The sequence below is a fragment of the Phodopus roborovskii genome, unplaced genomic scaffold (genome assembly GCF_943737965.1).
Source record: "Phodopus roborovskii unplaced genomic scaffold, PHOROB, whole genome shotgun sequence".
In the NCBI taxonomy this organism is placed as follows: domain Eukaryota; kingdom Metazoa; phylum Chordata; class Mammalia; order Rodentia; family Cricetidae; genus Phodopus; species Phodopus roborovskii.
Window position 1 is genome coordinate 12,390,292 of NW_026126567.1, and position 23,550 is coordinate 12,413,841.

The window sequence follows — 23,550 nt, forward strand, 5'->3', positions numbered from 1 at the left end:
ATCTATCTATAAAAACCACAAGGTGGCCCTGAGGACACTGTCCAGCACCAATGGTTCCTGAAGGCACTACCCAGTGAGTCTTGCCGTTGGCCATGGCTCCCTGAATGGTAATGTGTTTCAGATTGTGAAGCCTGACTCCAGACTGGCCTGGCCCTTAGGCTGCCAAAAGTGAATATGATGTAAGGAAAGGCCACAGTAGGAGGCCAGTAAGACATAGGAGGCACCAGCACTGAGAAACTCGGTAGTGAAGAAAGCTGAGAAACAGCCCCACATTTAAGACTGTCCCCCAGAGACAGAACAGGATAGGCAGATCGTCCACTGTGCTGTTGCTTTGTCTAATTTTATACTTCCTGGTCCCCATACTACTTGGAATTAGCGTGTGACCTCCATGAGAATGAGAGTACTGTCCTGCTCGTTACTTTATCTCAAGGACGTGGAACAGGCTCTTCTCAATATTTGTTGTATGAACAAGTGATATTATAGCTACTCAAGAAGACGCCATATGGCCGCTAAAAGCTGTGAGGTCATGTACTGCTAATGTCTGTGCTATCTTGTGAAGTGAGAGGAACACAGTTAAAAACTTTGATTTCTTTCTGTACCCATTTTCTAGTTGTTACTTTTTAAACAGCTTTTTAGTGTTTGGTAAATTATTTTAAAAACCAGTGTATCATATAACCAGCTAATTGTGTATTAATACGCGATAGAAAAGACACACACAATCACCACTGCTAACAAGGTCCATGCCAAACACGGCCTCTCCATCTTGCAATGACTTTTATTCAAGTCCTCCGTGTCCTCAAACTGCAGCCCAAGCCAGACCTCTTCTGTGCTGCCAGCCCCTGAGCCGGGCGGGGACCGGGTCTACAGCAGCCCTGACCTTTGTACTGAGAGCCCTCGACAAGAGAAGCGCAGGGAACGGTGTGTCTCACTGTAATTCAGTGAGAGTAAAGGGTGGTGGCCGGAAGTGGAGACAGTGCAAAGGAGGTAGCAGTTCAGTTGCTTGCTTCCTGAATTCTCTGAGTAACTTCCATAACCTCCAGAGTTAGAGCAGAAAAATCAATTCTTGAACACAATATTTCTCAAATGTACTCGAACATGCACTGTGTTTCTTGAGGAATATATATTAATTATCTCCCAGGACACCAGGAGCTTCCTGGACAACATTTTGAATAGGCTATTGTACAGCACCCTGTAGGCAGGCATTTATTATAGGCTACCAGCATTGTCTGAGATTTAGCATAAGCGTGGCCACCCTCTCTAGCTAGACTGCCTTTCTAAGGACAAGACCCCATCACACTCACCACCTGCCACACTCACCACCTGTGGCTGTGCTATGACACCAAGGACAGAAGGACACCCAAGAAGTGCACAATGGAAGGAGAGTTTGTTTTCTCTTCTTGTTAAAGTTTGTTTTCTTCTTGAGACAGAGTCTCACTGTGTGCTTGGCTAGCCTGGAACTCTCTACATGGGCCAGGTGGGCCCAGAACTCTCTACATGGTCCAGCTGGGCCTGGGACTCTCTACATAGGCCAGGTGGGCCCAGAACTCTGTACATGGGCCAGGTGGACCCGGAACTCTCTACATGGGCCAGGTGGACCCGGAACTCTCTACATGGGCCAGATGGACCCGGAACTCTCTACATGGGCCAGGTGGACCCGGAACTCTCTACATGGGCCAGATGGACCCGGAACTCTCTACATGGGCCAGGTGGACCCAGAACTCTCTACATGGGCCAGGTGGGTAACCTAACAGCTGATAAAACTTCTCAGACAAGTCCTGTACACCAGGAAGCAAAAAGCCAGGATATGTCTGTATTCCTGATCAGCCTTCATGCCGTGTAATGGACTGATCTGGCTGCTTTTAACTGCACGTGGTGAAGCCTAACTGTGTTGGACCTATGGCTGGTTATAGCCAGGTGACTAAAATCAATAACGTTCCAGTAGGCAGGTGACTAAGATCAGTAATGTCACAGGAGTGGAGCCGCAGATTTCAGACGTTGCTCTTTCTCATCCCCAGAGAAACGGCCATGTGAAGACATGGTGAGGAGGCAGACACCTACAAGCCAGCAGGAGGGGCTTCAGGAGACACCGACACCACCAGGTGTCCCCCAGAACTGTGGTGAGCATGTACTTACAGTCCTCAGAGCTGTGATGAGCACATTTCCATTGATAAGCCCGTTTGTGATATTTTGTGACCGCAGCATAGATAAAGCTAATCTACCCACTGAGACCAAAGGAGGACGGCTTACCGCTACAATGTACACCCTGATCAGTACTTGGATGGGCTGGTTGGGTGGAATTCCTTGCTGGATCCTCAGCTGTCCACTGTCCTCTGAGGTAGACTCCTCTGGGCTTTTGTAGATGCAGAAGGATCCCTGAAACCATAAGCCAGAAAAAAGAACTGTCATATGACCCCCAAAACCCACAGTGAGCCCCACTGTCTGAGGGACATGGGTGAATGCCAGCCACCCTTTATCACAAGGGAGGGGGTGTCCTTGGACAGTTTGTACAAGCTGTCTGCCTCAGCACTTATTCGTGGCACACTAGTGGATGGGGTTAGTATGTTAATGCTCTCATCACAGGGCCATCACAAGAAAGAGTGTCACAGATGAGATCTGAGGGCTCTTCATGTATGGACTACTATGCCCAGGCTTCTCTACTGCCCCCCTCTGTCCCGAGTACAGTATTACTCTTTCCAGATACAGCAACTGAAGCTTCGGCAGGTCAAGAATATTGTTAGAGATACTAGCTACTACATGCACCGAGCTACTAAAATAAACCAGATTTAAATCCAGGTTGGAGAACCGAGTCACCCAGGGTATTAAAGGCCCAGCACACAGCAGAGAACTGCAAATAACAGAGACTTCTTGGTGATGCTGAAACCCCAAGTCTGCCCCAAAAAGGGTTTGCATTGTTTGTGTTATCTTAGTTTTTCAACTGACGAGTCTGCATAGATCACATATTTAATGTGCTACAGACAGGGCAGCAAAGCAAAGGACAGTGTTCCTTATGGGTAGTGACAATGTGTCCTTACATTACACAGAGTGAGTTTAACCCACTGTCCAGAAGTCAGAAGTCTCTCCAAAGGCTGTGGCTCAACCTCGTGGGGTTTCAGAGAAGGTGCTGGGTGGGCGTTGAGGACCCTCCCAGCTCCCATACCCCGTATCACAACCCCTTATTAGAACCGAGTGACAGCTGACATTGATGGACAGAGACGAAGGATGAGGTCCACACGAGAACTTGCCTTGAACTTTCCTATGACTCGGTCTCCATCCAGACCGTGATCATCTTCTGTAGCTTTGCCTCTGAAGAGTTCAAAGGTCTTCACCCAGTCTTCAAAGTTGTTAAATTCACTCTCAAGATCTCCATCGTATATCTTTGGAGGGAAGGGAGATTATGCTAAGAGGGCAGACCTTTAAATTCATTCTCATTCAGAGTTTGAAAACAAACCAAATACAGACAAATTCTTCACCAGGGTATAACAGGAATAGCCTCTTGCTCAGTCCCCGGTAGAGTCTTTGTTCCCATCTGAAACCTCTACATGTCAGCATTCTGGTCTTCCGAGTTTCACCAGAATCATCCATTTCTCTGTTTCCTGTTAGCCATGAAGGAATAGCTGTCTGCTACCTGATGTCATGATGATCTGTCCAAGCACACAGGCTGAGCCATACATGAACTGAACCCTCTGAAACCCTGAGCCCAAACAAACCCTTTCCCCAAGTTTTCCCCTGGTACTTAGAGCAGAGCTGTGCAAAAAGGCCTAATACAAAAGGTATAGTGTGGATTTAATGAGAAAGAACAGAATTCTCAGAAATTGGTCTTAAAAATATGCCCCAGGGAAAAGGTAAGTGACTTGTTGATTTATCCTTAATAAGACAAGGAAAACATTTAGCTAAACACTCCTAAAGCTAACTAGTATGGATTTTATAAAAATCCCTTTGCATAAAAATTTAAATTCCAAGAAGCATAGCCCACTGTAAACATTTTCAAGCGTTGCTCATTTTTATGTGTATGTTTTGCCTTTGTGCATGCATGTACACAACCTAGTACCTGCGGAGGCCAGAAGAGGGTGTCAAGATCCCTAGAACTGGAGTTACAGATGGTTGTGAGCTCCCAAGTAGGTATTTGGGAAGCAAACCCAAATCCTCTGCAAGTGTTGTTAACAACAGAGCTCTCTTTCCAGCCCACAAAACATTTTCAAATGTATAGGCATAACCCTTTTATGCTTAATTGATGTTATTGGCCATTAAATATAGACTGTAGTACTTTTGGTAAGTTGAAATCATTAATATTTGTTAATTCTTAACACATTTAAAATGGCAGAATATTTATTTTTATTATAATGCATGCAGACATGAATTTTCCAAGTGGGAAATAATATACAGGCTTTAGAAATGCAAAGTGGAATTCAATTTGGGGTTTAGAAATATAATTAAAATACTTTTTCAAATTTCCTCTCAAAATTACTTACCCAACTCGATTATCTACGTAATTGTTGTTCTTCAAATTTTCACATCTTTGCCTCCAGCTAATACCCTCTCCCTAATAGGAAGATTGGTCTGATGGAGCTGACTTTAGTTAAAGCTCCTGCTATTCTGAGTGCACACACAAAACAGTGCCCCAAGAGTAGTTGGAGGAAACTTTTACACCCCCCCACCCCACCCCAGGTTGAAGCTAAACAATGTATGTTACACCCTTTCTGAATACGGAGCTGTGGAGAAAGGAAATGAACACGCTTCCTTGTCCTGGCTTGCCCGCATGCTAGACTTTATTTCCCCACAGCAGTGCCTGTCATGAAGACAGCATGAGTCAACTGAAAGAAAGGAGTCACTAAAGTTGACCAAAGCACCAATAGAAACTGGCGCTGAGCTTTGTGACCCACCCGTGGAGGCCCTTGGGCCCACAGACCTTCAAGACAGCCAGATTTGGGATTCCATCACTTCCTTCATCTTTCAGTCTCTTCTTGAGCATTTTGTCTTTCTTCTTTTTGGGGCCACCATCTATATCCAACACCACCTCATCTGGCTTTGTCTCTGGATATTTGGCAGAAATTGTTATAGAATTGTTAACTGTGGGACTATGACATACAGCCCTGAAGGTCATATCATATGTCTATGCAGTGTTTGTGGCTACCCTGGGGCCAGGCCAAGTGTTGAGTGGGCCAGAGAAGGTACATTGCTTGCTCCCCCCCCCCAGCTAGGAGAGAAAAGACCCTGAATTTGGATAATTCTAAGACTTTTGCTGCCTTCTTCTCAAATGTCCTCAGGATCTTGAGAGCGATCTAGTTCAATATAAGGCCATGCTGAAAATGTCATTTAGTAAAATTTTAGCAGCATTTGTGAAGAAAAAAATGACTAGAGATGGGTGTTGAGCTCTTCTTTTTCTAGCTGTGTGGCCTCTTTGTATCTCTGTCTCATCATGTGTACAAAGGAAATGCTATTGGAGATGGCTGGTCATAGGAGGAATGGGAAATGAATCGTGTTAGTTAGGACTGGGTGTGCACACATGCGTTGGTGTGTGTGTGTGTGTGTGTGTGTGTGTGTATGACCATGCCATCTGAACCATTCCTGGCTGCTTGTTTTTACTGCTGTAGTTAGGCTGTGACCTGAACTGAGCTCTTGGTCATGTCCCAAGTTTCTTTCATTGGACTTCTGCCAAATCAGACCTAACCAAGCCTTGCAAAGTGCGTTTTGGATCCTGAATCCAGATCTTTCCACTCAGTACTACTCAATTTTATATAGTTGGTTTAGGCCTCTGCTTCCAGCTTGATCCTATTTTTAATCTGCTCCTTCTACGTGAAAGTTCTGTACAGGACATGAGCCCATAAACTCCAGAAATTAGTTTGTATTACAGACCAGTTCGGCTCCACTACCTATAAGACTTTCTTTTCTGGTACTATGGGACTCAACCCAAAGCATGCCAGGCAGGTTCTATCCACCAACCCTCTGGAAGACATTCGTGTTGCCATCTTCTTTATGTGGACAATGGAGCTGAACTATAGCGTATCTCCCATGAGTTCCACTCAATTCTTACTGTAATGGATCTGTTCTGCATCCAAGATCCCCCAGAATAGCCACTCACCCATGGCCCTTTTCTCCTTGGGCTTGTTCTCCTTTTCCTTAAAAAAAAAAAAAGAAAAGAAAAAGAAAAAAAATAAGATTATCAACACTGCTATGTCTAATTACTAATCCCAAGTGCTAACAGCTCTAATTTGATTGCCCCAATTCTCTGTGTCCCTGGGAATGCCATTTTAAGGATATTAAAATAGTCCCTGCAACAAAGCCTTACTGGGAAGACATGGCTTCTAGCTGCAGTGAGGATCTCCTAACCCTAGAAAATAGGTTTCGGTAGTCAAATACTCTACCACTGAGCTATATCCCCCAAAATAGGTTTCTGTACATCCAACAATAGTGTCATCAAGGTGGAGATCAGTGTTCTCTGTGACAGGTTCTTCTCAACTATAGGGAGGACGAATCTATTTTCAATTCCCCGCAGCACCCCAGCGGCGGGCCTGCCCCTGTGAGTTTTTCCTGCTGGTATTTTGGGCCCTTGGGTAGGTACCAAGGATTGAGGAGGGTAGTAGAGAAACAGCAAAGGGTTAACTGTTCATAGGAAGAGGAAGCATCCATGCAACAGAAGGAAGCTGGTGGAGGCAGGGGCTAGTGTTTGATTTGTTAATTCATGGCATGCCGGTGTTGAGTAGTCCTGGTTGAAAATCAAGTCTCTCTAAACTACAGATTCCAAACAGTCTCAGCTATGATAGCATGTGGCCAGTTCTTACTTTCTTTTTCACTTGGTGTTGCTGAATCTTAATAACACTGCTCCCCAGCTTTAACTTGAATTTCCAGGCCTATTCCCTATGGCTCTCCAGGGTTGTGACCTGATCCCTGTCTTAGTCCATGTACACGGGGCTCTGTGGTTCCTCTGGCAACTCGCCAATTGTTGCTATTTGCTATGCCAAGATCTTCCTTTACTTGGATCATTTCCTCTACAAATGTAGAATTCTGCCGAAGCCCTGATGCTCTGTGGCCCGGGTATCGCCAGCTACTGATGCTAACTGTTGAGACTTCATTTCTTCTTGCTGACCTCCCTAAGTCTCCCAGGGGTCAGAGCCTGAGGATACTGACTGTACTGAATGTCTTTCCAACAGAGCTTACGCACTATACCAGCTACAGCCAGAGGGTGGGGATCTTGTAATCAGGACCCCAGTCTTCTGGTTTTTTCCGTACTGCATTTAACAGAACCACATTTTTAAAAGTTGATCTTTTTAAAGTCAGTTCGTTGGTAATTTCATACAATGAGTTTTGATTCACCCCTCACCCAGCTCTGTCCGGCTTTGTGTCTTTTTCCCATCACAGTCACTCTGTGATGCCCAAATGTTCTCGGATGCTCAGTCCTATGGGCCATTTGTACTGCACCCTTCTTCAAAGGTTAGGGATCATCGTGGAAGAGAGGACCAAAAGAGAGTAATAGCCAGCAGTGGTAGGTGACTACCACAAGAAAAGCATGTCTTCTGTGCACAACAGGGAAGCTGCCCATATGGACACATGGGACAGCATGCACAAGACCTGTGCAAGCCCAAGCCAGACCAATTCCATGGAGACAGAATTTGAGCCTGAAGTTTTTCCCTTAAATGGGGAAAAACTGTTAGCAGTTTGGAGAGGAAGGATCGGGTTTCTCTAAGAGCTTAGCCCCAGATAAGTTGACCAGACCACAGCGGAATGTCAGACAGGGTCATGTTTAAGCCCTAGTCTCTTCACACTGACATTTAAAGGGAGATATGTGGCCTTGAGGGAGGAGGGAGAAGATGCCATGTTCTCTGAGTCCCTCGACTGTCACAGGCAGGGGAGACCCTACCTTCTGTGCTTTCTTTAGGGAGGCGTCATACTTGGACCACCAGTCGATGACATTCTCAGCAGACTCGTCTGCTATGGTCCTCTTTCTCCTTTTGGTGGATCTCCGGGAAGGCTTCCTGGGATCTTGCTAAGGGAGGAGAGGTAGGTTACTAGTTGGGCCTTGTTTGTTACATGCAGAAGCCAACTGGTTCTCTGAGGAAGTGAGACGTGGATAGAGGTATGTGTTGGTTTTATGGTAGCAGTTCTACATATTGCTTCAACAAATGAACATTTTAACCATATTTTCATCCATCCTTCAGTAAATTCAGCCAACAGTTATTAAGATGCTGTATACTGAGTTTGACTTTAGGGATGCAAAAGGACTTCAACACAAACCCAGAAATCTCCAAGTGCATTGGAGGAGACAAGGTTTCAGGCCATGTGACACAATGTCACATGGGAAGGAGTACTGGCTACAGACAGATTTAGGTTAACAATCACTAGGCAATTGACATGGGATATGTGATTCTCAGTTTTCTCAACCAAAGATGATGACACTAGCCTACTCACTGTGGGAAAGTTCTACTGACATGAAGTTAGCTTTATTTCTCATTTAAGAAGTGCAAGTGAGTGACCTCTAAAACATAAGTGGTGGGTGGTAGAAGAGATTTAGTCATATGTAATAACTATCAATACATATCTCAGGAGGCATTTAAAGAAGACAGCTGTCTACAGAAGACTCATAATGAGCCCACCATCCCTTCTGTTCCCAGCATCTCTAGTGAACCTACTGAGTGCTGGGTACTCTATCAAGGACCAGGAAATACAAAGACACAATGAGGATAAATCACATCCAAACCTGGCTAACAGGTTCATGATATTAACAAACTCTAAGACTCAAGACATGTGTGAGCATCTGGTGCATAGCTGGGACAATGAAGAAAACCTGGTGAGGAGACACAGAAGAAGAAGGAAGGATGTGATTGGTACAGCCTGAGAAAAATATCAAATATCCATCACTGTGGCATACTTGCTTTTGTGTTCCAGGTTTTACTATTTACAAGGCTAGAAACTCCTTGGGATTTCTTCTTCTTCTTCTTCTTCTTCTTCTTCTTCTTCTTCTTCTTCTTCTTCTTCTTCTTCTTCTCCTCCTTCTTTTTTAATTTTGAGACAGAATCACACTCTGTCTCGAGAACAGCTTTGAATTTGTGATCCTCTTGCCCCAGCCTTGTGAGTGCTGGGATTACAAATGTGTACCATTATAGTTGACAAAGAAAAGTTAAGAATGATCTTGGGGTTTGAAATTAAACCTGTGACTTCAGAAGACTGATAGCATCTTCGTTCTGTGTGGCCCTCCCCATCCTCAGAAACTCCCACCATATTTCAACCAGGACCAACCCTGATCAGCTCTGAGGTCAGTGACCGGCTGTGTTCCTGCTGCTATGACAGTAACACACCTTCCAGAAGCCCACTTAACTCCTCTTTAGACTTCAAAGGACACTTCTTGGCCATGTCTGACCTTGTGCAAAGGAGTCTCTAAATGTTTGTGCAGTAGTCCTGGACGAAGAAACCCTTGCCTTTCCAAGCTAATGAATTTAGAAGAGTTCTGTCCCATTAAATATTACCGTCACATCTGACTAGCACTTTAATTTCATACACAGTGACTTTCCAATCCTTCACAACACTACTTAGAGGTAGGCAACGATACCTTCACTGTGAATGAGAAAACTGATACCCAGAAATGTGAAGTTGCTGGCTCAAGGTCACATAGCTTGCACCTGTCTACATTTTCCAGTGCAAATTCCACTCAGCCTGGCAAAGAGGAGGCAGATTGCATTGACCGACCTTCACTTTCTCATCTTTTGGTGGTTCCTGGGATACAGGTTTGTGCTCAGGCTCCAGCATCGGAGAGGAGTCAGGGATGTCGACTAGGGTGGCTGGCTGGGCCTGGGAAGAGTCAGGTACCACTGTGGGAGGAGGCTCAACATCCACATAGATGTGATCTGATGGGGGATCCTGGGAGGACCTGGGTCCGGAAGACTCTATGTCTGTTTGTGAATCTGAAATGGCTAGAGGAAAGCTCGTTCGTTAGTCAAGGAGCATAGCTGATGGGAGATGTTACTCTATGTAGGTTTCTATTATCAGTTGATGAATAAAACACTGATTGGCCAGGCAGGAAGATAGTTGGGGCTAGGAGACAAAGAGAATTCTGGGAAGTAGAGGCAGAAGTCAGTTGCCATATAGCAAAGGAAGGAGTAACATGTCCAGACCCTTCTCAGGTAAGACAAGACTACGTGAAAATACATAGATTATTAGAAATGTGTTAATAATTAAGACAGAGCTAGCCAATAAGAATCCCTAGTCATTGAACAATAGTTTCATAATTAATATAGTGTCCATGTGTTCATTTGGGGGCTCAAGGGAGCAGCTGAGACAAAAAAAAAAAAAAAAAAAAAAAAACTCACAGCTGTTATAACAATTTAAATGTAACAAGTTCTTGACATTTCTGAATCTCATTTTCCTTAGTTCCAGGACGACAGTAACTTTTCCTTGGGGATAAAATGAGACCATGATGTATGGCATCTGTTGTACGATAGGCAGTCAATAAATGGCAGTAGTAACCATTTGTTGCTTAGAGAAACTGTGGACACTAGGTTCGTAAGAGCCAAGGTTTAGGGCAGCTCCCTTACATTGATTGACACCCCCCCACACACACCCAATGTGTATATCTGCAGAGAGTTTGAGCTTCCAGAAGTCAGTGAATGCCCAAGTAAAGGCGGTACACTGATCACATGATCGCATGTGCTTAGTGGAAGGCACAGTTACATCCTTGGACTCTATGAGATTCCAACTGGGCTGCTGATGGCATTATGGGTCATAACACTTGTCCGGAGTTGCCAACTGTCCGGAGTTGTACAACTCAGCACCGATGGGTATTTCTGAGTCTGGAGTTTCCATGGTTGTCAAGGCCTTCAGAGGTTCTCATTCCTCTGAGCATGGCTTTCACCAGCAAAGTTAATCCAACAAATTCTCATAGGCATCACTCTTAGACATAGATACCCAAGCTGAAGCAGACACCCACAGAATAGCAAACCTCCAATAACCAAACACAGCAAAACTCAACCCTCCAAAATTGGATAGCGGGAGGTGAAGAGGAGGAGGCTAGAGAGGAGGGTGCAGAAAGAGAAAAGGGGACCAAATTAGAATAACACAAAGCATGAAGCTGAGAAAAATGGCAGAGCACGGGGGCTGGGCAGAGGAATTTAAGGAACATTCAAAGATATCTCAATGGAGGACTTTATTCTGACACAAGAGAATAAAGGTGTAAACTCACCAGAAAGGCCCAGCCAACCACTTGAGAATTCTTTGAGGCAGATACCACTGTACCCACAGGCACCCTGACTCTACAGCTCTGTTCACCCTAGAATCTAGGATGCTCTTCCTACCTGGCCTGGCCAAGGCTGCATCTGTCTGTGAGGCCAGGGCAAGGGTCTCTCTGGATTTACACAGAAACTGCTTCAAGCAGTTGATGGTGTAGGTGCCCACAAGAGTGCTCCTCCCGAAGGCTCTCCAGTCGACCACACAGATGCTCAATGGTGGGTGCAGGAGCTCATTCTCAGGCAGCTCCTGCAGGAGAGGTGGAGGGGAAATGCCACTGCTTGTGTGGCTCTGCCTGATGCAGTCCTGTAGACCCATCTACAGGCAGGCGCAACTGGATGTTCGCCTATCTTCTCTTTACCTTGACATGCTAGTCCCAAGACCATCTCGGCAGCTTGCCCAAACTCTAGGGGACTGTCTTCCCAAGCCAGGAAATGAGCACTAAAACTATGATGGATATGTTCTAATAGCAATTCATTCCAGGTACAAATCCCTAAAAGATTTCAGTTGTAAAATATCTCCTTCTCCTGTCTTTCCATAGCAATATTTTCAGTCCTCCATATTATGAACAGCAAGAACCTTGATGTCCAAAGGTAATTTAGCCAGTCCCAATAGATAGAGGTCAAGCCATGGGACATGGAGCTAAGGTGACAATGCTCTACACACTTGTCTCTCCTAGTGCCCCGAGAGGACCCATGACAACCACTGTGGAGGGTTGCAGACACTCCACATGCTTTAGGGGCCCCGTTGATCATTTGGAACATGTATAGACAAAGAAAACGTTTTATAGCAAATTCCAAACCAGAGCAAAAAACACCAAGTATGCTGAAATACTGAAATAAATAAAAGCACGAGTGTCAAGAGACACAACTTTATATATGACAACCACTGACATTCTAAACACAAGGGACACTATTTAAATGTGGTCATCAAAGTAAGTTTCTATAGAGCCTCTTATAGCCAGCAGTTCTCAGAAGCAACTGGAGGGCTTGTTAAAGCAAGGAGGTCTGTGGCTCACTCCACACGCGTCTCTATTTAGTGTGTATGGGCATTGACCCAGGTCATCACACATGCGAGGCAAGCACCCTGCCACTGAGAGACATCTCCAGCCCTCTCTACTTTCATTTTTAGGACAAGGTCTCACTAAGTTGCCCAGGGTAGTCTGGAACGCTCCTCATAGCCTGGCCAGGCCTTGAACTTGTGTTTCTTCTGCTATTTCCTGGGTAGGTAGGATGACAGACCTGCCTCACGAGGCCTAGCTGAGAACGCGTAGTGGGTGAGGCAGGTGTGGATGAGTTGGGGGCTTTACGTCAAAGAACTCTGCGTAGGCAAACATTCTCTAGCTTTCTCGGATTTATTGTCAGAGCTAGACCTGAACATTTCAACAGGTACCCACTTTTTATCACCCTGAAGGCCTGGCTTTCCAGAATTAGGCTACTCGTTCAGGCGGTGTGCACCTACAATCTTGAAGCGTCTCCCCGGGCTAAGTGGGCGAAGGCGAGGAGCCCAGCTGTGGAAAGGGGCCCGAGTCGATGAGGGAGGAGAAGCCCATACCACGTCAAAGGCCTCTGCCTGCACACTGAAGTTGGGGTTGTTCTTGTAACTCTGGATCACGCAAGACTTCACGCCTCGTCCCCCACATTCAATGAGAACCTGCGGCCGGTCCACAGAGAGGAGCTGCACCTTCTTCATTTCCCGGACACCCCAGAAGAGGACCTGAAGAGAAGGTGGGCAAAGCCAGAGAGAAGCCTGGTGTATGACCAATGGAAGAACCACCTGGGACCCCTCGGAGTGACAGTGTGGTCTTCCAGATGCAAACCGCACAGCTGGTGGTAGACCTTGTCTTGTACAGTTCAGTTAGTGGGGCCACCTCTGGGTCACATGCTCATCCTGCCACACAGCTCCAACTATGCTGGTGGGACCCCACTACCCCACACACACACCATGAGTCCTATCCGGCAGGCCTCTCCACTCCCTGAGCCATACCTCAACCCGGTATTTACTCAGCACTGGTCGGATGTTGGAGGGAACAGGATAGATCTGTGTGATGTCTGGTGGGTCAATGGGAGGAAGGCTCTGTAGTCCAGAAGAAGGGACCTGCCATACACAACAGCCATTAGAGAGAGGGGAGGCGTGAGGAAGGGGAACCATGCTATGCTACCTCCTCGGCCAGATAGCTTTATTTCATCAGGACCTTGCAGCATTCTGCCTTCAGGCAATCATTACTGACAAGAACATTGATTGACAAGTGTTTAGTGAGCACTCCAGGGTAAGCCATGATGTTGGTAAGACATGACTTTCAGTAAACTCCCAGTAGACAATAGAGAAGGGAAAACCCCCACAAGTGTATAGATGTTCACAGCTTGATAAACGTAACACACAGAATTGCAACAATGGATGGGGGGGGGCTGTGATGGGAGGGGGCTGTGATCGCATGCTGACTTCCGAGAGTCAAGAGTGCCAGGAAGTTCATAGTGTACAGCTACAGAATGAGATCGTATTTAATGGAATAGGGATGTACTGCTAATCAGTGAAGCAGAAAGTAAAAATCTCTTGAGTATGGACCTCAAGAGAAAATGGGTTGCTTTTGTGGCCTTGGGTGCAGTGAAACTCCGAGACAATCAGCAGGCTTTGTAGAAACATTCCATAAAGAACCCAGAGAATCCCACTACAGACAGGGAATTTCCCACATGTAGACCATATTGCCATCTCTTCTAGACCTACCTCGCTGCCCACATGTGTCAAGAAGCCTTTCCAGACTGGGTCCCAGTTATTGTGGCCATGTTCCTGCCCTGTGTTCATTGACTGCATCACATCTTCTATAGAGACACCCAAGTGGGGGAATTGGGTATGAGTGACTCACTGAGCCTCAGACACTGAGCTGGCTGACACTTCAGGCCTGCAGGATTCTCTGTTAAATACTGTTTGGAGTCTGTGATTCAATTCGCTGCGGCTCTTGTCTGCCTACCTGCAAAATTCACAGAGCTTGGCCAAGAGGAAGTCTTTCTTTCTTTCCTTACCCTCAAGCAGTACTGCACACACAGCAGTGTCTTGACAAGTGTTTTACTAGCCGGCTGACACATTAGCTCCACATGCTACAAAGTGCCCGATTGCTCATCAAAACCGGCAAAGCACACGCATCCCCCATTTCATCATTACAGATGTATTCTGGTTGGCCATGGCAGATGTGGCTAAGCTAATTACAGAAAAGTCCCGAAAAAGACAAGCAGACGCTACAAATACCAAATAGGCCAGAGAATAGCGAAGCTGCAGAATGAAACAGAAAAAGAAGCTGGTTCCAGGAGGACAAGTTCCCAGACTCCCAGTGGGCCAAGGTGAGTGATGCTATCTGTCAACATGGCCTCACCTGGGAGGTCAACCGCTCCTCTGACATCAGTCACAGAGCCGTGAAAGCCTAAGAGGCACACAGATACCGGATGCCATGTGACTTCCCTCATTTGTATTTCTTAGAGTTTACGTAGGTATGTAAAGTTTTGTGTGCATATAAGACTTAGAAGTGAGACTGTCTAGATGGCCAAAGAGGACTATGGGAACAGGGAGAGAGGGTGCGTGCATTGTGTACTCGAATGAAAACGTCCTTATGTAGCCCAGCATAAAATAAAAATAGAAAAACAAAAAAACAAAAAAACAAAAAACAAAATAGCTGAGGCCATGTCAGGGGAGCAGCAGCTGCCTGTGGACATGCTTTGTATTCTATTTTAACTTGACACAGAACAGCTGACTCTGCATAGTTATACTGTATAAAGCAGCATGGCCTTTTACAGAACGTGGAATAATCAGATGGGGGCCTACCTATCACTCCAGGTAGCTATCGTTTCTTTGTGTGGGGTGGGTACTCAAACCCCTCAATTTCTACTCATTGCGTTTGTCCTACTGCTACAGGGACATTAGAAATGATCCCTCCCACCCAACTGAAGGCATCAATCTTTTCCCCAGTCCCACCCCCTTTATCACTTCCCAGGCTCTAAGAACTTTATTGGATATGCTTTCTACAATGTTCTGTGTATGGGGCTGCTGACCATTCCGCAGTTAAAGGCACTTGCTTCTCTTGTGGAGGGCCCAAAAAGTTCCTAGCACCTACATGGGAACTCACAACTATGTGTAACTCCGGTTACCAAATACCCTCTCCTGGCCTCTATAAACACCAAGCATGCAGGAGGTGCACATACATGGATGCAGGCAAACATTCATATATGAAAAATAAAATAAAAATAAAAAGGGCATATTTTTAAAGTATTTAAAAAAATAAGTGTGCTTTCTTATCCTGGGAGTTCTGCGATGTCAGCCTGGGCAATCCTCTAAAAAGGCATGCATTTATAGCCTTAAATATTCACCCCCAGGCCTTAAGGTGTCCCACAGCGTGGTGGAGCTGGAGTGGCTGACTGTCAAGGTTATGTTTCTTCTTAATGACATGGGTCAGTGTGGCCTGTAGGAATGTTTGTCTTTCCTCAGTGCATGGGGCCCTGGGAAAATGAGGCACTGTTAGGGAGTGAAATGATTCAATTCTGGGGCAAGCGGAGTGATTCGCTATGAAGGACATACTGTTCTAGCATCCCCGGGAAGATGAGACATGAGAAACTCAAAGAGGGTCTGGCTGTATAGCTAGGGCAAAGGTGAGGCGCGCGGGTGCCTGGCGCCAAAGTTAAAGAGCTGCTTACTCTCAGGGCCGTGCGTGGCCCTGATCCCAGCCCTGTACATCTAGATAATCAAGATGTTTAGAAGCCTTTCTCTATCATCTTCCACTCATCACCTAGCCTTCAACTGATTCTCCGACTCAGCACAGCAACGAAGGACCAGGCTTGAGCTCTCTAGCTGTGGGAACTTGGGAAAGTTACTTTGGATCTCTGCCTCTCAGTCCTGTCACCGGTGAAATGGGGACAATGACCTCTAAGTCACGGAGTTGCTGTGAGGAGGTGTGGATAGGCGTGTGCCACCCCCCACGTGCTTTCCCGCACAGAGAGTTCTCTAGGAGCAAAGCAAGCAGCATCTGCCCTGCAAAGAACAAGGCACAACTTTAAATTGTCTCTAATTGAAATTGTCCCTACCTATTGTTATATACAATGTCCATTGTGCGATAAATCATGGTATGTAAGGAGACAGGACAATGTAGCCAACTTCCAAGAGAAACAACAACCAAAGGAACAGATCCCAGTAAAAGATGCCGTGAAGGATTTCTGTAAAGAACTGAAAGCTAAAGGAAGAAGGAAGAAATGGGAATTCTGTGACCATGCGTATAGGCACCTTGGTGAAAGGCCGCTTTTTTTCAAGGAGCAATAACAAGAATAATACACAACTTCTCATCAGAGAAGGGAAGCCCAAGGGCAGAATGCATCTTCAAAATATGGAAAGAAATTGTCACCAACCCTGGCAAACTATAAAGGTCTCTGAGGAAATTGAGGAAATATACCAGGTCCTATTTCAAATAGCAAATGTGTGTGTGTGTGTGTGTGTGTGTGTGTGTGTGTGTGTGTGTGTCCCAGCTAGACACACACCTTAGTCACATGGGTTGCACAGAAGCAGATAATGATTCCTAGGAAGGAAATATGAAGGCAATATTGTCAATATACTGACATGTTAGCTACCAGTGGAGGCATGTGCCATCTCTGTGATGAAGTTAATGGTGGAAAGTCTCCAGGAGTCTGAACAGAATGTTCTAGAAGGCCTTAACTATGCTGGAATCTTCCTTCATGTTCCCCTAACCTGTCATTAGCTTATTTCAGGTGAATGGCTTCTACGAAATTCAGATCAGTAGATCACTAATTGATAACTTTAAAACAGAAATGACACACAGAGACGCTGTATAAGGCCAGCTCACTCACTTACTTAGACCACTAGTGAGCCAACTTAATGAGCAGCAAATATGAAGCAGGAGACTCCTACTTTGTTCAAGCCAAGTGGGAGTCAGTGAAAGGCACGGACAACGTAGCTTTTCTTTGACCTAGAAGTGGTTGGTGTAGGATCTAGGAAGGCAGATATGCCACTCAGGTTTATAAACACTGCACTGAGCAACTCCAGGGATGCTACTCATGCGTTCTTGGGATGTGCTGTGAGCCCCCTGGGTAGTTAAGATGAGAGAGCATTTCCAGGATTTGGAAAGTACAGTAGACAGATAATGGCGGCAAGAGCTGTGCTTTGTCTACTTAGGAACGTTCCTCGGGAACACACCCACACATAATAGACACTGAATAAATACATGCCTGGATGTATGAATCAATGAGTAAAGCAATCCCTGTCTTCAAGGAACAGACGCAGTGACAATGGCGGAGGTGAAGGCTGTTTCAATCGCCTGGGAACAATGGGCAAAGAGGCACAGCTCAGGATGAGCCAGGAGAGAGCCCTTTGAAATAGAATGAATGGGCACGCTTCCTGGAACAGACACCTATTGCTTCGAGTTTTGGTGACTCACTTAGACAGGCAAATGACTCTGTGGGAAGTGAGGGCAGAGTGGGGAGGCCTCACATCGGGTTAGTGGATTTGCTCAGCATGCTGAGTAGCTGAAGAATAAATCTATGTGATCCAGGAATCTGGAGGGGGTGGGGTTAAAGAGGCCATAGTGGCTGCAAGGTAGATGGGACTAATTAATGTGTGACCCTGAGAAAGTAGTTGGAGGACAACTTTTGAGACAGCTTAAAAGCCAGACTGAGAATCTGATATTCATGTACAGTCTAGATTTTTCTCTTCATGGAGTGTTAGCCATTATAATAAAAACAAAATGGTCTTGAGGTTACATTTGGAAATAGAAGGTTTTGAAAAAGATATTTTTAAAAATCCTTCAGAGAGCCTTTTCTGTGATAGCAGGTACTTCAAATCCCCAAGAGAAATGTTCCAGGAAGCACCTTTCAAACTCTATTCACCGCATTTGGAGGAACTGGTACTTTAGAAAAAGCAACATTTGGTATATGGTCTCATAGGTAAGGAGCGGCGAGCAGCTAAAGATGCAGAAGAGGAGCTAACAGATCAACTCGTGTCCTGGGAGGAACATGGAGAAGATACAAACAGGAGAACGGTTAACAAGAGAATTAGAAGAGTCCAGGGAACAGAGAAGGTGGGAAACAGGTGTGGAAGCCGCTACGGGGCTGCCCAGGCCATGAGCATAGATACCATGTGTAGAATTACACTGGCTTTGGGAACTTCAGCCAGGCTAACACCCGAGATGGGCTAGGACTGGGAAGAGAGAGGGGCAGCTAGCGTGGGTGGCCGATGGGAACAATGGATCTGGTGAGTACATAGAATCCTCATGCCACCAACTCCTGAGTCAGGGGAATGTCAGCATTGGAAGCAGGGAGATGAAAGCTGCCACAAATGAAGGCATCTCCAGGCCCAGTGCGCTCAGCATGTGTGAACTCCGTGTGCTAAGGCAGACCCACTGATGACCAAATCACTTTTTGAACAATGAGTGCAATGAGAAGTCCTAAGGAAACCTGGCAGATTGCTCACCTCTGACAATGCCTGTTGGCCACCTGTTGGGAAACAGCAGGTGTCTCATCAGTGTGCTCTGTTCTTAGAGAGAGGGTGGATAGGACCTGGCTGCCAAATGGCAGAGCCCTCAGGTCATCTTCAGGGGTCAACTTGTTTAGCCCCATATAGGAAGACTTCCACAGAGACTTGGAGACTCGGGCCAGGAGACACAAAGGCAGCTGTGTGTTGAGAAGAGCAGCTGCCTAGATTCAGCTCAGCTAACCTAGAACCCAGCATTCTCCGTGTGCATGTGTCCGGCCAGGTCTAGCTCTAACTCACACCCACAGCTAAACACTGAGCCTAACTGAACTCCAGCTGCAGAGAGGAAGGACAAGACCAGGCTACAGAAACCCACAGAGACAGCTGACCTGAACAAGGAGGAGCTAATGGATCCCCAGACTGATAGCTGGGAATCCAGCATTGGACTGACTCAGACACCCTGAACATGGGTCTCAGTTAGGCCTGGGCAGTCTAAGGGACCTCAGACAGTGGAACCAGGATGTATCCCTGGTGCACAAAAGGACTTTGGGGGCACATTCCCCATGGAGGGATACTCCCTTAACCTAAATCCAGATTTAGATGATCCCTCTTGGAAGGCATCACCCTACATGTGGAGTCGGGGGTGGGGTAGAATATGTAATATGGAACAATTATGGCGTTTCCCCACTCACTAGATTTGGAGGAACCCTAGTTCCTAGAAGACATAGGAAATGCTTTTCTGCAGTCACTGAGTCTGAAGTCTGCAGTCTCTTGGGAAAGGAAGCTGTCAGCTGATGTGACATTACGGAGGAACAGAAAACAAGGGCTTCCTCTAGAAGTGGGGAGAGCCATTAGGGCAGAGCCCCTCTTGTCTGGGTTCAGTGTTGTTTGGTGTCTCTCTGGGCTGGAACCAGAACAGCCTGCTGACAGCTCACACTCTCTGAGCAAGGCTGGACCAACGGATTTGGAGGTTGCCTTCCGTTGACACCCACCTTTCTGGGCAGCACTCAACTACCTGGCTACAGAGGGCGTTGTTGGAGACTGCCTGTGTTAAACACCCTGGCATCCTAGAACCTAGTCTTTGTCTTTCTGGTTCTATATTCCTACACTGCTAGACTTCAACTACTTGGAGTGGAGCTAAGCCAGACCTTGAGTTCTTGTTACCTTAGTACTACTTATTTAGACTCAGTTTCCCTGAAGAGTTCACTCTTTCTCCAAAGCTGCCATTTTCTCCATAAAAAAAAGTTTTTCCTTGGGTGACTCCAGTGACAAACTCTCTGTTAGGATGACCTTAAAAATGCACCACTATAGTCAACTGCAACTTCCAGGCTACAGATGGGAGGAGAATTTGGGTTTGAATGCAAGTATGTTTAACTTAAATTGGCTCCCGTAAGAATTTACACTGTCTAGCCCTCCGTTTTGGTTAGAAATCTGTCTACATAGAGTCTAGATTCTGACCACATTATTGCCTTTCTATTCATTTCAATTTCTAAAATCAATAGTTGGGACCAAAGATCTTGTTAAAATATCCTATAGCATAACAATATTATTAATAATAAAACAGCATGCATAGACTGCTCTGTACAAGATACTTTAAGTAGGTTGATCAACATTATACATTATTAAAAATTAAAGCCACATTAAGACAAGTAGTAGGCCTGAGATTTATCCCCACATGATCTAGCCCCCACCCTCCAACTTCATGTCCATTCATGCTGTGTATGTTAGGAATGTGTGCCTTCCAGTTTCTTCATCAAGTGAGTTGAGTTATTATTATTTTTGAACTGGGATTTCTGAGAATCAGGTTTTCCTATGAAAGATGTTATTGATCCAGTGTCAAACTTGGATATTCAAACTGTAACCCCATCATGATGACATTTGGGGTTCAGCCTTAGAGAAGAATCCAGAGTCTTCATGAATGTGAGGGCTCTTACAATTAGAGACCCAAGGAAGAACATGGCTCTCCCAGTCACGTACAGCAAGAAGGTAGCCGCCTATAAACCAGAAGGTGGGCTTCCATTCAATACCAGGCCTATCATTGCCTTTTTAGAATCCAGACTCAACTGTGGGACCACCTTAGAGTATTTGTTGTTGAGGTCGTTCGTCAATGGTGTTCTGTTACAGCAGCCTGCATGGACTAAGATGAAAGAAAGATTTGCCTGATCCAAAGGCAAAGAACCAGCAGCGCCTGGTGCCTCAGAGAGTGTAGGGTCCAGGAGAGAACCTCTGCAGAACCCAAGTTCCCTTACACTTGGTCCTTATCAGGTCCTGCTTGTTCTCTCCTGGACATCCAAATGTCAGAAACCCAGCTTCCCTTCCTCTATGAATGCACACACACATGTGCGCACACTCTAGGACGTCAGAGTCGAACTAGGGAGTTTGTTGACTTTGGAGAACAATGTGATATGGAATAGGAAGTAGAAGCTTTAATGGCCCAGGTTCAGAGCCGAGCTTAGCTGCCTATCTACAGAAGGAGATGAGGCTGGCCAAGTCCTCTGTTCACTGTCTCTCAAATAGGAATGGTAGTATGTGTCTCCAGAGGCTCAAGCAGGGGTCTAGTATGTTGAAAGGTAAGAGATGCCACAACCATAACTTCAGGCACATGGCACGTGGCAAGTACCCCACAAATGCCTGATGCCTTCTTTTTGTTCCATATCCTTCTATGGTCTGATGGGATTGAAGGAGTCTGCTGTAGCTTGTAGTGAGATATCCACCCGCCCTCACCTGTTGCACTGACCATGCCCATTGGGGGTGACAGGGCCAGACATGATGTGATGTGAAGGAACTAGGTCTGGGGTCTCTTGCTTCTTATGGAGACTTCAGCTTTCCAGCTTAGAACAACTCTATTGTAACTCTATTATGCCTTCATCCTAGGACTAGATATGTAGATCTTAAGTTTGTATGCTCTTGATTTTCCTTTTCATAGAGCACACTTGTTATTCACTGTTTTTGTATATAGTTTTGTATCAAGCCTAAATCTTTTCTTTAGATTAAATGGGGAATTTTAGTGAGGTATTCACTCTGTCCACACCTGTTGCATTGACCACGCCCATTGGAGGAACTAGGTCTGAGGGAGGGACCCTGGAGTGCTCTCTCGCTTGCTGGATGGAGACAGAGAGCATCCAGAGGCATCCTTAGGACTGGAACCTGCTGGCATTCATCTGTCTCTGTTGTAAGTTATTTCTCCCTGAATAAACATCCATTCAGATGACCCAACCCTTAAGGATCTTTCATTCTAGGATACTGATTTGTGGTACAGAGATTCTGGAAATAACTAGTGTTATCAAAATTCTTGAATGTCAGCTTCTAGACACACAGAAGAAAACACTCACAGACAGGGGATAACAGAGAGGGGCCAGGCATAACTTCAGTAACTAGAACATCCAGAGGAGCTGCATCTCTGGCTAACCAGAGCAAAGAGACTTCTGGTCCAGATGCTGTGGACCTCTTACCTGCAACAGCTCAAACACCGCAAGAAGGTCCCCTCCAGAGAGGCTCCCACAGAAGATGGGGTGATAGCACAGCTTGGGGGGCTCATAGTCCTGGTCAGCTAGTGTCACAACTGGCGAAGCCACCGTGGCACCCAAATATTCTGGCTTCCCCTAGAGAGGGAATGAGTTTATAATTAGTTCTAACCATCAGCATCAGCAGAAATTGAGTGTAGATGGAGTTTCTGTCCCACCTGGCCCCACAGCTGTTTAGCCCCAAATAAACACACAGAGACTTATATTAATTATAAACTGTATGGCCGGTGGCTCAGGCTTCTTACTGGCTAGCTCTCTCTTCATTATTAAGCATAACTATTAATCCGTGTGTTTCTCATGGCCTTATCTTACAGGAGTACATCTGGAGCATCCTGTCTTCTTGATAGCTAATGATGCCTCTCACAGTCCCTCTTTGCAACCTCTCCTCGCAATTTTCCTTGTCTGGTTAGCCCTGCCTATACTTTATGCCTGGCTACCAGCCAACCAGTATTTTATCCATCAAACGGGCACCCCCCCCATCAGTTGACCGCATCAGCTTTCCCCTCTCATCTTTTACTAAGCACCTCTTGCCCAGTCCCATCTGGGCTTGTGCTCTCAGGCTCCCAGTGAAATGCTAAGAAGATGTAACTTTGGGGCCTCACTGGCCCAAGACTCTTTCTATACAGAGCTTAATTAAAGTAAACAACCATGGTAGACAGGAAGAGGAAAAGAAAACACAAGATAAGAACAGATGTTCCAAGTCTCCCCTGTGGACAGGATCATGGGCTTTGAACATAAATCAACCTGGGTCTGTGGTCTCTAATCTGTCTCTTTCTAGCTCTGTGACCTAAGCCTGGCACTCAGCCCCTTTGAGGCTCATAAATAGGGCTGAAGTTTATTTCTGCTCATGACATCGTAAGAAGTAATCTTATATATCATTTGTATTGTGTGCTCAATCCATAGTAATGGAATATTGATGCTGATGGTAATGGTGATGACTGAGGTCAGTATGTTTAAATGAGGCAATAAAAAGGAGGAATTACCTCTGTACATATGTACATGTATGGGCTTTGACTTTCTTTAAGAGATATGGATGGCTCCTGCCTCTTTCCCAAGCCAGCTCTCGGGTCCATGCTCCTCCAGGAGAGGCAGGAGCTATAGCAGCTGCTCTGCTTTCCACAATCATGAGACTATGTGCTCCATATGGGTTGGACTTCCTGCCTTTTTCACCACTGCATCCTCTAGCCTGGGAACCCGTTCAGCGGGTAGCGGCTGAGTGACAGCTGGTAGACATGATCTGCTTAGACTCAGGACAGGGCCCACCTTCTATCTTGTTTTAGGTCAGGTTTTAGCAGCCTTGCTACATTGCTGACTTTGGATTCAGGAGCCAGAACTTGCACTGTCGCCAGGGGGGGGA

General features: G+C 45.9%; 1 protein-coding gene across 1 annotated transcript in view; it reads right to left on the minus strand.

Annotated features, from left to right (window-relative positions):
* Fer1l6 (fer-1 like family member 6) overlaps positions 1-23,550 on the minus strand; it is a 106,991-nt gene that overhangs the window by 23,336 nt on the left and 60,105 nt on the right. The window contains exons 21-30 of the mRNA XM_051202647.1: positions 22,122-22,271; positions 13,198-13,308; positions 12,766-12,927; positions 11,280-11,460; positions 9,679-9,902; positions 7,856-7,981; positions 6,080-6,116; positions 4,907-5,031; positions 3,243-3,374; positions 2,248-2,373 (exon numbers count right to left, since the gene is read on the minus strand). Coding sequence (XP_051058604.1) covers positions 2,248-2,373; positions 3,243-3,374; positions 4,907-5,031; positions 6,080-6,116; positions 7,856-7,981; positions 9,679-9,902; positions 11,280-11,460; positions 12,766-12,927; positions 13,198-13,308; positions 22,122-22,271 — 1,374 coding nt within the window. The remainder of the gene's footprint in view (positions 1-2,247; positions 2,374-3,242; positions 3,375-4,906; positions 5,032-6,079; positions 6,117-7,855; positions 7,982-9,678; positions 9,903-11,279; positions 11,461-12,765; positions 12,928-13,197; positions 13,309-22,121; positions 22,272-23,550) is intronic.